General features: G+C 40.9%; 2 protein-coding genes across 10 annotated transcripts in view; both read right to left on the bottom strand.

Moving 5' to 3' along the window:
- btbd8 (BTB domain containing 8) overlaps positions 1–2,214 on the bottom strand; it is a 28,568-nt gene extending 26,354 nt beyond the window's left edge. For 3 of the 9 annotated variants that reach the window (XM_044200874.1, XM_044200880.1, XM_044200882.1), the window contains exons 1-2: positions 1,822–2,150; positions 1,070–1,188 (exon numbers count right to left, since the gene is read on the bottom strand). In XM_044200874.1, coding sequence (XP_044056809.1) covers positions 1,070–1,173 — 104 coding nt within the window. In that variant the 5' untranslated portion in view covers positions 1,174–1,188; positions 1,822–2,150. Of the gene's footprint in view, positions 1–1,069; positions 1,189–1,440; positions 1,550–1,821 lie in introns of all 9 variants that reach the window. The other 6 variants (XM_044200875.1, XM_044200883.1, XM_044200876.1 and 3 more) reach the window with 4 other exon arrangements.
- Positions 2,215–3,728: 1,514 nt separating this feature from the next.
- On the bottom strand, positions 3,729–16,207 carry ephx4 (epoxide hydrolase 4). Its single transcript, XM_044200279.1, has 7 exons — positions 15,514–16,207; positions 13,097–13,182; positions 11,113–11,270; positions 8,886–9,014; positions 8,413–8,516; positions 7,246–7,394; positions 3,729–4,644 (listed from the first exon to the last, which is right to left on the bottom strand). The coding sequence occupies exons 1-7, from the start codon at positions 15,754–15,756 to the stop codon at positions 4,404–4,406; spliced, it is 1,110 nt and encodes a 369-aa protein (XP_044056214.1). The 5' UTR covers positions 15,757–16,207; the 3' UTR covers positions 3,729–4,403.
- Positions 16,208–16,443: the final 236 nt, after the last annotated feature.

Here is a 16,443-nt window from a genome sequence, read left to right as displayed (position 1 = left end):
AACAAGTCTGTAAATTCTAGGATGTATTTTGTGACTAAGAGCTGTATTTAAGCTGTTTATTGCACAAAATTTCCTCAACTAAATTTTTCCCCTGTTAGTGGATTGATATGTTTATCAAAAAATAGGCATGAACTTGCAGCAGAAAAACTGGAAAGGCCATTGCTGACCTTGGAAAGAGTAGTTTGACAAAAAAAAATCTCAACTCAAGGTCCAATTAGTAGCTTATTCCCCGAAGCTTTCAACCACATCTTGCAGTTTTTTCTGGGCAGGGGTTTGAATAATAAAAATAATATTAAAAGTAATAAAAAGAAGTAAAAGGTTAAAAAAACAAAAAACAAATTTAGCAGCAGAGGTCAAGCTATGCTGACTTTTTGTCCCTACTATGGATCGCGCTCTTAAAAATGCTGGACCCTACAATTCCCATAATGCAACTAAATCGTTAGACCCTCCTTGCCCCCTAAATGCCCTAGTTTTTCAAAGCCCACACCTCCAGTTTCTAATGCAGGGTTTAAGAATTTTATGTCTCAAGTTAAGGCTGAGATTACCCTGATGACATCATCGGGGTTATTTTTTTCAAACCTTGGGAAGCTCCTCCAGAGCCACAGAAGACTTTATAGAACTCTTATACAAGCTGAGTACTACTCTTGGTGGCAAGTAAATTGAAATGAATGAGTAAAATCAGCAGAGTGCCCCTTTAAAAGCTTAAAACGGTTAAAAGTGGTCCTTGAGTTAAGATTTTTTGTAAAACCATTGTTAAACTTGTTTTATATGACAGCAATGATCCTGATTAAACTGGATCGATCAGCAGGTTCTTGATACTGGCTCACTATTACTGACTGTGATGGCAGACCATTCAAGTGCCTTGAGAAGAAGCTGCAGAGGCAGCAAGACAAGGACTCCTGACTTCAACAAGATCGCAAAATCTATTCGTTTTTCCATTTGACAGCCCTGTATTGCTTTGACTGCAGTGTGAAAACTTAAAGACACAGGTCTTTGTTATCGACATTTACCAACGATTAACATTTAACCCAGGCCTTTGCAGTTCGGTGCATACGTCCACATGCCTTACCCGTTAAGGTCTGCAGACAAAGCAGATGATAAACATCTCTTCAGCTGCTCTTTGTATTTGCGCTCTTTGGCCTGGAACTCTCTTGCAGACTCAGTGGTGATCATGGTTCATCACTTTGTCTAAGAAAGAGACAAGACAGAGGACTAGATAACACCCAATGGCATGCTGTGGGAACACTTTGAGGAAGCCAAGTGAGACAGGTCGTCTAAAAAAAATTGCAAATGGCACGAATAGTGACAAATATGCCAGCTAGTACCACTTTACACTCAGTTAACCACTTACATTTTTAGATATTGTTACATATTGCTGGAATACAACAAGCCACACATGATTCAATTGTATGCTTTAATATGTTTTAAAATCAACTTCACCTGGCTCCCCTCGGTGACTTGACATGACGCCTCTGCTGTCAAGAACGCAACACCATCTTTCACCACACAAACTGACTTACGCTTGCCAGCACCGCAACCCAGAGAGGCGCTGTTTTACCAATTTGAAGAAAATCAATGAAAACGGGAAGATATGACCGCGGCACAAATTCAGTAACTGAGAAAATTATTTAACCATATTATTATTATAAACGACAATAATTGCCTCAATAATAGAAGACCTGCTTCACCTTAGCTTCCAGGGGGAAAAAAACGCCACTGATAACATCACCAAGAATAACCAGTTTGACGATAAGTTTCATTTGTTCAAAAGCAGCCCTCATGCAAAATAAAACACACCCAGCCACACTCATACATACATACCTATGCTTGCACGTTTATTTGCTCTTTCTCTGCTGGACACAGTCTGTGCTGTACAAGCTAAATAACACTACTCTCATTTTCCTCTCGCGGCTAGCATGCTACCGCTAGCTAACATGAGCTACCGTTAGTAGTTAGTTGTCTTCTGGAACCTTAAAGCCTGCATGCCTGGTGATAACAATATACCTGTAGAAATTAATTGCAGCCGATAATTGTTTGTTAGCATGAGGTTCGGTAACAAACATAAGGGGACTATCCCAAATCAACGGACTGACCCACTAACCGATGTTGTTGACATCACTGCTGCACGCTGTCCGCCACCCACTAGGACACGGTTTGCAAAACAGAGAAGGACCGGACAAGTCGTAGCAGCCCCGAAGCTACGGCACATGCGCAGTGCAAGTAAGGAAGGATGATGCCGTGCCTACGTCGAAACTCCAAATAAACATTCAAAACAAACCTTTGTCCGGTGATAATAGGGAGGTTATGTGACATTTTTATTTTATTATTATTGTTTTTTAAATCTTTTTTAAGTCTGATCTTCAAATACTTATACTGGAAAAGGTTTGCCATCTGCCTGGATAATCACAAAGCTGTTTGTAAACTGGCTTGCATACTTATTTATCTGATCCGTCTTGGCAGACAAGAGGGAAGATAATCTTGAAATGAACTATCCCTGTTGCCCTGCAGCAGATACATGAGGAGAAGCATGGATTGGCATATGGCAGGGCTACTGAGATTTAAACACATGTAGAAAAAAGAAAATGCATGACAACAAACGTTACACTGAAAACAGACCAATAAAAAGTAAGGCCCAATCGGCCAGTCTTTTACTATAGGCTATGCAGTGTCACACAATCTCATGTTTCAGTCTCATTCATTTGTGACTGAAACAAAAAACATGATATTTAAACAAGCTAATAATAATAATAATAATAGGAATAATCATCTTTACACTCCAATCTGTATGCTATTAATTTAATATTTATTTTTAAATAAAAGGTCATAAAAACACTGACCTGAGAAATATCCGTCAGTTTCTACTACAGTCATTTACAGCATATACAGTACCCTCAACTGCTAATCGCAATATTTCCGATTGCCCATGAAGGCAGCAAAAAAGCTTGCCACTGACTGGTGCTGATGTCATTGTCCTCTCCTACATCATTATTCATATCGTATGACGTCAGTGCAAATATAACTGTGAAGGTTTGGATCAGCATCACTGTACAGCCAGAAACACAAAAGATGTCAAATCTGGTTGGATAGTGAGATCTACTGCGGAGAGATCTGGTGCAATATCAGTACAACTTTCTAATACGCCATACTTTATAGGGTTAAGTTGCAACTAATGTTTTTTTTTTAATGTTAATAAATAATGTATTAATCCTTTATACATTATAAACAATAAGCAATGAATAAGTGCAACATTTGGGTAGCCAGGATGTAAAAAATAAAATGTTAGTTGTATATTTATCTGTTTGGTCAATTAGTCCAATCGGGGATATTTTGTCAAACATAAAAAAATCCTCTAAACGGTTTTTGCTGGTTTGAAACAGACATAATGATGCCTGAATGTTCTCTTCTGTAAATAGCTCAGCGTGTGTGTGCGGTTTGCGTGCTGTTTATGTAAGACTGATGAACACACACCTCAGTGTAATTCTACATCAACATTTCTGTTGGCATGTAACCACGTGGTATAATAAAAAACATTAAGACGTTTGTTCTGCAGAGTAGACCCGAAATAACCCACGTCAACTGCTGTGTCACCCAGCTCCGTGCTATATTTAACCTCCATTACTATTTCTGCTGTTTTTCATCTGTTCTGTGTGACTCTTCAGAGACAGCACCAAACACACCACTGTTGTTATTATTATCTTAAAACAGGCTGGAAATTTGAAAGACCAGTGTGTAGTCCAACAGATTGACACTTAGTTTATTTATAAAATCAAATGGCGTAGATCTGGCTCAGTGAATTTCAAAATGCAGTGTGTAGGAATAGATACAAAATAGTACAATAGTCAACCATCACTGACATTTCTATACATAAAGATCAAGATAACAACATTCTCTACATTTGAGCAAGTATCTCTGAGGAAAAGATACAAAAAAGAAAACTCCTTCAGACAACACTACCTGATAAAGGGAGTGGGAGAGTTATGGCTCCCAAAGGACTGTGCCCAAAGAAGAGCGGAGCGACCCAGTGAAACATACAACAACAGCAGACAATGCCACATCCCAGTCTCTCAGGACATCTGTACACCGCGACAACTCCAAAGTTAAAAGGCACCACACAATACAAGTCACAAGGAGATTTTGCCACACATTTGTAATGCTGTAACTGACAAACTTTAAGGCGGATGTCATGTGCAAAAAACATCTTGAATATGTGTCACACGTACTGCTCAGTGTCCTCTCCAGTGTGCTTCGATACCTTCCGTCTTTAAAAAATATTTGAAATGTGAAAGATTTAAAGAATGATTGCATTATCACTATGTCGCTTGGTTTCACAGGCATATTCCAGGCTTCCAGGTGTGGCAAGTGAGAGGGAAAAGGGGAGGGCTGGTGGAGGCCTCGCTGCGGATTTAGTTCCTGTAGCTTTTGCGTCCCTCTCCCTCCTTGAGGAATGTCCATATGAGGGTGTTCACAATATCTGGCTGGTCCTGCTGCAGCCAGTGACTGGCCCCAGAAATGATGTTGAGACGGAAATGATTCCGGATGTAGAGGCGGCATGCCTCGGCCATTTCCTGCTCCAAGAAGGCGTCCTGCTCACCCCACAGCAGCAGCACCGGAGACCTGACGTGATTCTGGCTCAGGGGGAGGGAGCTAAGGAGAGAAAGGGAAAAAAACCTAAATTCTGGTGTATGAGAGATTTAAGACGGTGTAGTCCCTCATTCGTCCAGGAGTGTTCTATCGAAGAAAAGGTTTCAGTCGTAGTCATCTGGACACTGTTTTCAGAATCAAGACGTTTCGGCTCCCATCCGGAAGTCATTCTCAATTGTGAAAAATGGACCGGGAACTCAGAAATTTAAGCTACTCTGTGTTACTTAAGCCCTGCCCTCAGGAAGGAGTCTACCTGAGTATCTCTTGATTATTCTGCCTAGTTTCACCTGAAACTGACCTAATTGTTTCCATGATGGCCCAGTAATCAGTAATCAGGCCTATTGTTCTCTGGCGAAACAAAAGAAAAGAGTTCTCAGACCATTTTCACAATTGGGAATGACTTCCGGATGGGAGCCGAAACGTCTTGATTCTGAAAACAGTGTCCAGATGACTACGACTGAAACCTTTTCTACGATATGAGAGATTTCATTTACGCTGTGACAGTAAAGTCAATATCTAAGTTAGAAACTGAATTTGTGATGGAGGCTGAATTCCATTTGGCTGCTTCAGATTCAAATCAAACCTTTTAAAGTTAAAACAAAACGAAACATGAATCAGCGCGTGTTTCCATCAACTACCTTTATGTGAATATATTCAAGAGGATGTGACAAGACCAGTAACTTTCAAACATCCTGGAGTTTACTGCTTCCCACCTAAAATGTTAGATCCCACCTAAAAGTACGACTTCTTCAAACCAGGGACATTCCAGTAACATACGCCCTCGACAACTCCGCTCTTTTAATTCTTTTTTTTTTTTTGGTGGACTGGAGGCATGCAACATTGAGTGGGAGCATAACATTAATGTATTGTGTACAGTGGTAGAAGCAGGCTGACATCAAGGTCTATTTGAGAAATCTGTTTCTGACAGCCTCTATCGAATCATCTCTTCAAGATGTCAACTTTTCCACCTCAGAGGTATTTTATGTGCAAACTGAAAATGTGCAGGAAAAAAAGGGAGATAGAAACGTACCTCATCTCAGCTTATTTAGAGACTGGTTCTAATAAAGGAAACTGACCTGTATGTGAATCGTATCTTCAGAATTCCCAATTTAATTTACATTATGAATTTCATGTTGCTTAATGTCTCACCCCAAAATGTGCTGGATGGATGGATGTTGCTGTGTGTTTGTGAATTTGTGTCCTAGTGCTTAGGTACAGTATGTGCTTGTGGAGAGACTAATTGGGTATGGGTCAGTGATATTACTTTTACGTAAGCATATAAAAGCTATTCTGAGATAACTCATTGCTTGAGATGGGAGCAGATGGCCCGTTCAGCCATGCATGTACAGTTCACATGTCAAAATGCATGCACTGATACTTTCTTTGATCTGATTTGTGCCGATCACTCTTGGCCAGCTAGTCAGTCTTACATGTAAGAAGTGAAGGCGTGCGTTAATGTAAATATTTGACTGCACTGTGGCCTTGACAGAGGGGAGAGGTTTAGTTTCAGAGCTCGGCCAGTAGATGGCGCTACTAAATTTCTATTAAATAACAACCTCATGTATGGTCTCTACACTCAACACTCAATGTATAACATTACGTTTTTGAAAAGTACACATCATATATACTTAAAGTGACTGTGTTATCACACTGTACAATAACCAACCATGACCAAACACCAATACTGACTCTCAAAGTACTGCAGTAACAGCATACCTGCTCCAGTAGTTTCACTGTATAATGTTTGTCTTTTATGACGCACTGTTATAGATTAAACTACACAACAGTATATAAACTAGTTCAAATTAGCTCTAGCTACAACAGTAAAATGCTACTTACACTTTAATGTCAGTAATTGTAATTGAATAATAAAATATATAATAGTATAACACTAACAGCATTATGAGTGCTTTACATTTTTATACTTTAAGTTTAAATAATATTTACATACTTAAGTGACATTTTCAATGCAGGACAATTAACTTATAATGGAGTATTTTTATATAGCAGCATTATTACTTTTTACTTAAAGGTTCTGTATACGAGATTTTGAACATCAATACAGCAGCAAACAACGATTTGCTATGTAAAGATATAGTGGAGGAATGGCGTCCTGAGCAGAGACTGACATCGCACTCCCTCTGTGCGTGTTGTCATCCGAGCCTCTCTGTTCTTGGTTTTGGTAGCCGGCCCGGCTGCACGTGCATGTTAGTGCATGTGCGTCCCTCCCTGTGAAACTGTTGGCTTTGAGGAGAGCGATATAACGGCTGTTTCTTTTCTCATCTAACGTGGTGAATAAAGGATTTATTTCGACCAAACCAGAGTTGGTGATTGTTGGAACAGTGGAAAGACTAACAAAGACAGTTTTGGTGAGTTTTATTTTGTTTCTGTCCAGTTTGAATGAAGTGTGTTTTAAGATGATCAGCGAGGTAAAATTATTGTTTTTATCAATGGACTCTGGTGGGCCGTAGCATTTGTTTTGGTCTGAGATGCTGGTGCTCTAGTGCGACATTTAGTGGCAGTGAATGTCGCATACAGCTCCTTTAAGTAAAGGATTTGAATACTCTTAATCCATAATCCATCTTTTGGGGAGTGAACTATTACCTGAAGACATTCCTGTAATAGTTGAGGGCTCCAGTCAGAGCTCCCGGCTGTGAGAGTGCATACAGATAGGCCTCCAAGTCCTCTGCAGTGAGCCATCGGCCTTTCCTTCCGATCCCTGTGCTGCGGCTGGTGAACAAGGCCTTCAGAGCCTAGAGCAGAGACAGCAGCAAACACTGCGGTGAATTTATGTGACTGCTACAATCTGATCTAGAAAACATTTATAGAAGGACGTCCATGTCACTGTAATATGAGTCAGAAAAGGTACTTCAGTGGTGAAATCAGCTTCATGACCTTCAGTCACAGCTGACTTACTGCTGGCTCTGCAACATTACATGCTGTGCTTTTACTTCTGAAAACTCCGACGCAGGCATAAAGGAACATTATCCAATCGTAGATTTAGCTGCAAAGCTTAATCATTACAAGAAGAAGTCGTTTAGATTTAACAAAATTAAATAAATAGTTCAATATTTTGGGAAATATGCTTATTCGCTCTCTAATGAAACTATAAATATGAAACTACTGCCAGCAGCCAGTTAGCTTAGCTTTGCGTAAAAAAAAACAAAGTGTAAAAACAACAAGTTGTACTGATTACTGACTGCTTCCAGTCTTTATGCTAAGCTAAGCTATGCTAACCAGCTGCTGGCTGTAGCTTTATATTCAACGACAGATATGAGAGTTGTATCAATCTTCTCATCTAACTCTTGGCGAGAAAGCAAAAAAGCCCAAAATGTAGAACTATTCCTTTAATTAAATTGAAAGGGGAAAAAAACAGTTTTATTTGTACCCAAGAGTTAAAAAAATGACTAAAACCACTAAAACAAAAACTCGACATTTGTAAACCTGCGCTGCGCAATTTTGACATGTTGAGATAAAAAAATTCAACATTACTGCCTAATTTTTGACAAAATGCCCTTACCCATTTTAGCATATGATTTGGCAATGATCTATAAATTCACATTTCCTAAAGGATTAGTTGATCCTTTTGTATACTACAACTAACCTCTTTCACAGCAGGCTACTTTTAGTTGCACTTGATGCAAGCGCTAAAAATAGCCGGATACTGTAATAACATACAGCATACACATCAATACACATGCATATGAAGACGCATGCAAACACACACAACCTTGACCTTGAAACCGCTTAAGCCCACGCATAACAAACCACCTTGAAATCATTGATGGAGAGCATGAGCTCAGGGAAGCGGGGCAGCTGGAAGAAGAAGAAATGGCTGGATTTCAGCAGCTGGCTCGGGTGACGCAGGGCGTAATCTGGAGGGGAGGAGAGGAGAGGAGAGTTCAGCTGTACAATAGTAATTAAACTTTGGGGGTCGGTGACGTGATAACCCTCGATGACTTTGCCTCTCTGTTTGCGCCAGTTAAACCAGCTGTTCCAGCTTCACATTAGCCTTCTGTAATTAGCTTCTCATCGTCTTCCCGTTAAGACAGAAGAGGATTTGCCAGATGGATGCAAACATGGAGCTGAAGTAATAATACTTCCTAATTAATGATAATAATTAAAGTAATAATCCGAGAGCCAAACCAGAGCCTCTCTAATTAGTATGAAGAAAATTGGTTTTCTTTCACAACATAAAGAACAATGTCTGAGGATCTGGTCATTTACACATAGTGAAATCATACCTATGAACACAGAAGGATGGGGACAGTTTAGGACGATGAGTTTTGTCACCATCTCTGGGTAGTGAATGGCGAACAGCCACGCTATGGTCCCACCCCAGTCGTGGCCAACAAGGCAACATCTGTTGTATCCTTGGAAGGAAAGCAAATGCATGTAAGACAGTGCTTTGTTATGGTATCAGAAGACAGCATTCTGACAATTCTAATAGAGGCTGGATGTTTATGCTGATGTGGGGCTGTTTATTAAAGCATATGAGAACCTGCAAATCAATACTGTTTCACTATTACACCCATCAAATGGATGTATTTCATGACATACAGCCAAATGCAGATCAAGGTCAGGGCATCCGTCTGAGGGATTCTGATCACATTACTGTTCTAATCCCTACCAACTAATCCCCTTACCTGTGCTAGCACCATTTACACCCACTGGTATGAATCATACCAGTAAGCCTCAGCTCGACATTGATATCACATGTGCTTCAAAAGGGATTGTCATATAGCTAAGTCTGGGAGCCACTTCTGGAAAATGGCTGTTTCTGCTGTCGGCCTTTCAGTGTTTGCTGTAGAGCCTGATATTTGTTACCAAAATGAGAAAAGGGCAATGTTACTTTCAATGTGTCTTGCTCTGCAGTCCAATCACAGATCAGAGTACAACAGTTATCATATGATGAATGCAAGTCTCCCTCTTCCACTGAAATGACCGTTAAGTGAATCATTTGCACAACAATATGCATTATTATGAGTGCATAGCTCCTGAAAGCCTGTTATGAAATTAACAATGGCAGCTGGAGCAATGTAAGAAGCTACAAAGCATAAACTAATAGACCTCTCTCAAAGGCACTTTCTATGAGAATGTAAAGTTTTTATAAGGAATGTGTTGAAAAACCGCTTGAGAATCTTTACAGGCCCTTATGGTGCCGCTGGGCTGGACTTTCCTTGGGTTAAAATTGTGGAACATAGACTAGTTGTGGCATTATTTAAAGCTAACTCAATATTTTTATAATAACAAAGGACCAAATTACTACGTGTAATGTGAAAGGTGTCGCTCGTGGAGACAGAGAATCATCACCTGACTCTGCAGTTCCCCTCGACTCTATAGAGCGTTTTAGCATCTTTCAGCTCATTGTTTTGGTTTAAACAAAACAACAACTTTATAAGATGATAATATCTCAGTGTTGTGTGTGCAGCTTGTTCCACTGTCCCCAAGTGGCCAAATAAATCTATTCTGAAGAATGTCTGAAATATTGCTATTAATGGATAATTACCGTTTATTATACCTTGGTTCCCCTTTTTGTAGTTTTGGCCTTTATTTCTACTGGTTATGATAACGTTGTACTCACTGTAGTAATTGCTGACATTTGACAACACGGCGCAATTGCGACAATAAATTCCAACAGGGCAAGAAACATGAGCAATCACATAAACAAACCAACCGTTTAGCTAGATTACCACAATTTATGTGGATTTAAAACCGAAAAGGAGTTTATTTTGTTTAAAACCTGTTTGATTATCTGACTACTTGTGTTTCTTGCCCCATTATGCTTCTTTTCCAGGTGACGCTGCAGTCCCACGCCTCAATAATTAACTTGTTGAGTACGATGTTGTTATTACGGATAAGAATGATGGCCAAACTATAAAAAACAAGACCCAAGCTGTAATAAACCAGAATTATACTTCTGTAAATAATACTGAACAAGTGAGGACAGTGTGTATGTGTAGCAAAATCAAGACACCAGTTGCTGTAACACACTTGAATATGAGGTGACAGGTGTGAAGGAGAAGACAAAGATAGAGCTCCCAGACATTATCTAATGTACCTGGAGTCATTAGAGAATCGTCACTGACTTTTCAGTGCTAAGGTTATCTTATACAGTATGTAACAGTGCTGAAATGACAGAAGCAACTGTGATCTGCTGGCCAGTACAAGAGCAAAAAAATGTCATTCTGGCCAGATAATCATTAGTGGATGCTGGTGTGTGCAGACATCCTCAGGCTAGCGTCCTGCTAGTGTTAGCATGCAGTCAGCAGGCTGTGGGCTCCGAATCTGCACAATGTCCCATGTTCAGTAAGAATGAGTCACAGGAAGTTTGTCATGCCATGCTGCAGGCCTGAGGGCTGTCCGCAGCTGATAAACAAGTTTATTTTTGACTCAAGACACTGTCAAAACAGTGTCTGCTCCTTGGAGATATTTCAAGATTAGACACACAGTTATCCTGTGTTCCCTCACCCAAGTACTCCACAATATCCTTGACGTCGGTAACCAGGTAATCGAAGCGATAACTTTCAGTGGAGAGCGGCAAGTCGGACTCCCCATAGCCCCGCATGTCGATGGCCACCACGCGGAATTCACTCTTAAACTCACGCAGCTGGTAGCGCCAGGAGAACCTGAGGCACACAAACAGATGCAAACATGACTTATTTCTTTTAATTACTTTCTTACTTAAGAGACAGTCCTCTATCAGTTTCTTCCACAGCAGCTTTACAGCCTCCTTTTAAAGGGGCACTCCAGCGATTCAGCATTTCACCACCATAAAGTTGGGGAGTTTGCCAGTAAAAAAATAATTGCCAAAATTGATGCTGCAGAAGTCGAGACATCCTGACTTTTAGTCCCTAATATGAGGTCAAGCCCCATGAACACTGATTCCTACATTCCCCATATTGCAATTCAATATTGTCTTTCATTTGTTCCTCCATGCCAGGCAAATCTGCATGTCCTTCCAACTCCAACCCCCCAGTTTGTAACACAGGCTCTCTGCTAAACATTTGGAGTCTCCAAGCCCAAACCCTGAGGACATCATTAGGGGTATTTTCTCAGACTTTAGAGCATACCTGCCAACATCCGGGTTTCAAAATACGGGAGTTTTTGGCCCTGACATTGGCCTGTGCGGAGAGCAGCTGCGCACACGTCCCTTGGATCGGGTTGTGGGTTGCCAGGTTGCGCTGACAGATGGGTTGAAATTGTATGTAGTGTGTGGATTGTGTGTGTAGAATTGTGTTTCATAGACGATCTGGCAACTTGGGTGACGTCAAACAATCATCCAAAACTTGGATTCGCGTATGACGATTATTCATAATAAAGTTTGAGGGCCATGCAAATCATGGCAGTTTCCCCGGGGGGAAGAAACAACAAAAACGGGAGATGGCTGGGAGTGTTGGCAGGTATGCTTTAGAGCCACACAGCACATTATACAACTGTTTTCACCGGCTGAGTAGTACTCACCATGAACTTGATGTGCAAAATCGGTGGAGTGCCCCTTTAAACTCTTATACCGTACACATTTGAAATAGTTACAAACTAACGTAAACTAAAGCTAGCACTCAGCTTTCTTTCCAGCTTAGTGAGGGTCACCTCAGTATAACGGAAGCTGTTTTAGATTCTAATCCGCCCACTGATCATGTGGACTGGGATGACTTCCTAATTGAAGATCTTGTCTACTCCTCATCAGGACTGAAATCCCCCTTCTCCTCCTCCTCATCCTCCGCTGAGCGAGGGGAAGCAAGATGCAGAGCCCGGACTGTGATTCTGATGAGTCAGCACAATGTCCCGGCACTCAACCCTCAGATCTTAGAATATAGATGAGGTTTAAAGCAAAGTAAGCCCCTCGGACCCCTCCACCCTCCCCCTGACACACCCATGCACTCTCGCTGCTTCCTCATTTCTAAGAGGGAATTAGCACATTTTAAGAAAGTGCAAAGAGTTCTTTCCAGCCATCTCACTCTCAGCACAGTTCATCATTCCTGTGAAGAATAAGGCAAGTGAAGCAGAAAGAGCTCCCCTCTACCGTTAATTAATCCCTGTCCTGTCAGCATCTTAGATAGTATGTTAGAGATATGGACAGGCTTACAGCTCTTGACAACCTCTTTTGGCCTCAATCCAGGAGCAATGCTCGGCACCATTTTTCATTTCATATCAGTCAAAAGCATTCAAGATCTTTTTTTTTTCCCCCCCCGATGGCAAATCATGTGTGTGAATGAGGAGCCCTCGCCTGCGTGGATTTGTTTTTGCAGCCCAGGCGCCAGAGCGCAGAGATTTAACAGTAAAGCTGAAACATTCGAGCCAAGGATTTCTCATAGTCAGGGGAAATTTTAGCGATGTAACAAACACCATGCAACTGTACAAGCATAATCTTACAGGCGGGTTGTCTGCTGCTGCTGGGTGCAGTGGAGCTAATACTGTTACCGCAACTGCCCCCGATTTCCCTCTGACCTACCAGAACTCAGGGAAGCCGTGTAAAAACAACATGAGCGGCTTTCCTCTCTCTCCAGCAGCAACATAGTGAAACCTAAGGCCAGACTCCTGGGGGGGGGGAAAGAAGACACACAGGCATTTACAACTAAATGTCAAGCTGACAGTCACTTAGTGGACACAATAGAACAAGTCAGCATTTTTAAATGACTATTACTGAGTGTAGCCGCACGGACACAAGTGGAAAATAATGTCATTATCGGGAAAACAATACAGGAACAGCTTATTTACTTCTGAATCAACACATAAATGAGAATCAGTGTATCCCATCCATGCAATGTCATGCATATTGGACGATCACTCTCTTGTGAATCTGTTGTTGCTGGAATATTAAAGAATATTATCTTAAAAGTTCCAGTAAACTTAAAGACCCCTTCCAGAAATGTTTGCAGACATATAAACATACCCTGCTTTGAATAATCATTTGTGTCTGATACAATATGTATATATTTTTGTTTTACGCAAAAAAATTCAACAAAGGCGTTAAACAATCTTAAAATGATATCTATTCCTTCTCCCTAATTGAATAAGCCAGAATGCATGAATATGCAAATGTGTTTCATTTAAAACATTTAACTGCCGGACACTACCGGTCTTCTACTTCACTGAAGTCCATTCTCGGTGTTTCAAGTTCCCACATCACGCTTCAGCAGATGAATGTGAAAACTGCCTTCTAGTGTCAATCTTCACATACATCATTCTGCACAGTCAAACATCCAAGTCAAGTTACAATAAGCAAAACACATTTTTGAGGGGAGGGGGACTTTAAGTTATGGACAGACCGTTTTGTCTGATAGAGTGGTTTGACAGCTACATTTAGGATCAAATTGCCGGAGAGCTTATTTATGGAGTAAAGGTTCAGGTTATCAGAGAGAATGGAAATCAACCTCTCCTCCTTGTTTTAAGAAGCAGTTCTTTGTCTGACTCATACTATAAATTTGTTAAGACTTGGGGTCCCTTTGCTGATAACATCATAAAGCAAACAGACACGGTTGCCACTTAGTAGTGTATGTTTATTTATGAGCCCATGCTCATAAATAGCCTGCATGGACTTTTCCATTGAGGCAGCTATTGACACTGGAGATACAGCGTATCTTGGCATGCATGGGCAAATATTTGCTACTCTGGCAACCTTTTTTCCTTCCCTTTTCTTTGTCGGACTGTGCTTATTCTTATTTTGCTTTACCTGCACTATCTTCAAACAAACATGAGTCTCTGAGTCAACTTTCTACAAGTCATCTCTGTCTTAGTTTCATCTGTCTCACGTATGATCCCAGCATAACATTCAAACATAGGCAGATCTGATTTACTGACTTTGGTTTTAGGACTAATAAATAACCAAAAGACGAGACGGCTGAACGAAAACATGGGGTTGGTTTGGTAAAATAACACTAGTCACTGGTGGGATGTTACCAAGTACATTTACTCAAGTACTATAGCTACTTATGTACAGTTTTGAGATGCATTTTCTTCTACTTCACAACATTTAAAGGGAAATATTATACTTTTGACTGCACTACACTTATCCAACAGCTATAGTAAGTAGTTACTTTGCAAATTAGGACTTTACATACAAAACACATGATCAGCTTCTTATATATGACGCACTGTTATAGGTTAAACTGTATATATATGTGGTAGTTCAAATGAGCAGGCCCCCGCTACAACATTAAAATGCTTCTTGTATGCATCAATAATCATAGTCCACTAATATAACACACAATCCTAGAACAATGACAGGGACCATCCTGCTGAACAGTGAGTGCTTTAGATACTTTAAGTACATTTTACTCTAACTGCACTTTTACTTTAGATTTTAGATGCAGGACTTGTACATGTTTCTACTGTAGTATGGCTACTTTCACTTGAGTAAATGACATGAATAATTCTTCCACCACTGACACTGGGTTTTGGTTTAGGTAGGTTTTTTGTGACAGACATGCCTCGGAATTTAATGACATAATCTTAACCACATAGGTTGTGAGTTCGAGGCTGATACGCTGCATGTTGAGACGTGAGGCGGAGGAGCTGTTCTTTCAGCACCACCTGAGCGCAGCGCCTGCAAACCGTGATTTTGACGTGAAAACGTCAAAAAAAAAAAAAAAAAAAAATAATAATAATAATAAACAGACGCCTCATGAGCTGCTCAAATATCAGGCCTGTTTGTCTTTTCACGACGCGACACGGCAAGAAAGGTGTTGTAGCATTTTAAATAGGAACATCCTAGCATGCAAGAAAGGCTCACACATACACACACACACACATACACACACACAAAGGGCTTTTTTTTCCCTTACAGAGACCAGAGACCTTTCATGTCCAAGTGCATGCGTCTCTCTCCCTCTGTGTGTGTGTGTGTGTGTGTGTGTGTGTGTGTCTTACCTTGATCCTAACATAACAGTGGGTTCCCAAGGACGTGTCATTCAGACATGCCGGGGGAGTTTCACGAATCACCCATTGGAAGGTTGTTGTCGGTCTTAAGATGATGTTCCACCAAAGTTTCAGCAGGGCTACGGTGGTGCAAAGAGCACAATAACCGTATATCAATGACCAATACCCCAAAACTCTGATTTTCAGCGCAAGTCTGATTAGAAATAATAGCAAGTTGTGAAGCACTCTCGCCATCTTTACATTGCCGCAGGAAATCAATCCAGATCAGTTTGATTTCTTTCTGTTAATCGGTCGTTTCTGTTTAAATGCCGCTCTGACAATGCCGTTGTGTCGTTACCAGCGCATACGCACGACTGTCTGAAGGGAGGATCCCGACAAACGGTTGAATGGGACGGTGGCAAGAGCATCACGTCAGATTTCACGCTTGCGTCTGACAGCAGTGGTTGTTTAGCAGGAGACGGTGTTGTTGACTATACAAGGCAAGTCCGAAATCATGCAATAAGCCCTGCGATGCAGTGCTTTCCAGCGATTTCAGCACAGGCTGCGCAGCTAAGAGGCGCTGTCAGGCAGAGAGGAAAAAGCCGAGATTCACTGCAGAGCACCGGGGCTTCACGCCGCTGTTATGGCAACAACGCTGTATTTAAAAGACAAGCATGCACGTGCTGAAAATGATTCCGCTTTTAATCAATTAAATATTTGTAGTTAATTTAAATTGTCTCACCAACCAGTACTTGAACAATAGGTGGCTGGTACACGACTTAATTAGCAGGCGGGCCGATGACTGGTGTTTTTCGGGCGGCGCATTAATATTTTCATCAACTGTAATGCGGTCACAGGTGCGCGTTTATCTTTTATCGGGCACTGTAAATCAGACACAGCCAAGCAGGCCGATGATTTTGTTAAAAACCCCACTCGAGACAA

Source organism: Siniperca chuatsi, linkage group LG6 (assembly GCF_020085105.1).
Source record: "Siniperca chuatsi isolate FFG_IHB_CAS linkage group LG6, ASM2008510v1, whole genome shotgun sequence".
NCBI lineage: Eukaryota > Metazoa > Chordata > Actinopteri > Centrarchiformes > Sinipercidae > Siniperca > Siniperca chuatsi.
Note: the sequence above shows the minus strand (reverse complement) of the source record. Positions and strands in the feature narration are given on the sequence as shown.

Coding starts and splice junctions, on each gene's coding strand:
- ephx4 (XM_044200279.1), bottom strand. CDS start 15,756: ATGGCGAGAGTGCTTCACAACTTGCTATTATTTCTAATCAGACTTGCG. Junction 11,271..13,096: donor CACGGCTTCCCTGAGTTCTG/GTAGGTCAGAGG, acceptor TGTGTGCCTCAG/GTTCTCCTGGCGCTACCAGC. Junction 4,645..7,245: donor TATTACAGGAATGTCTTCAG/GTAATAGTTCAC, acceptor TTCTCTCCTTAG/CTCCCTCCCCCTGAGCCAGA.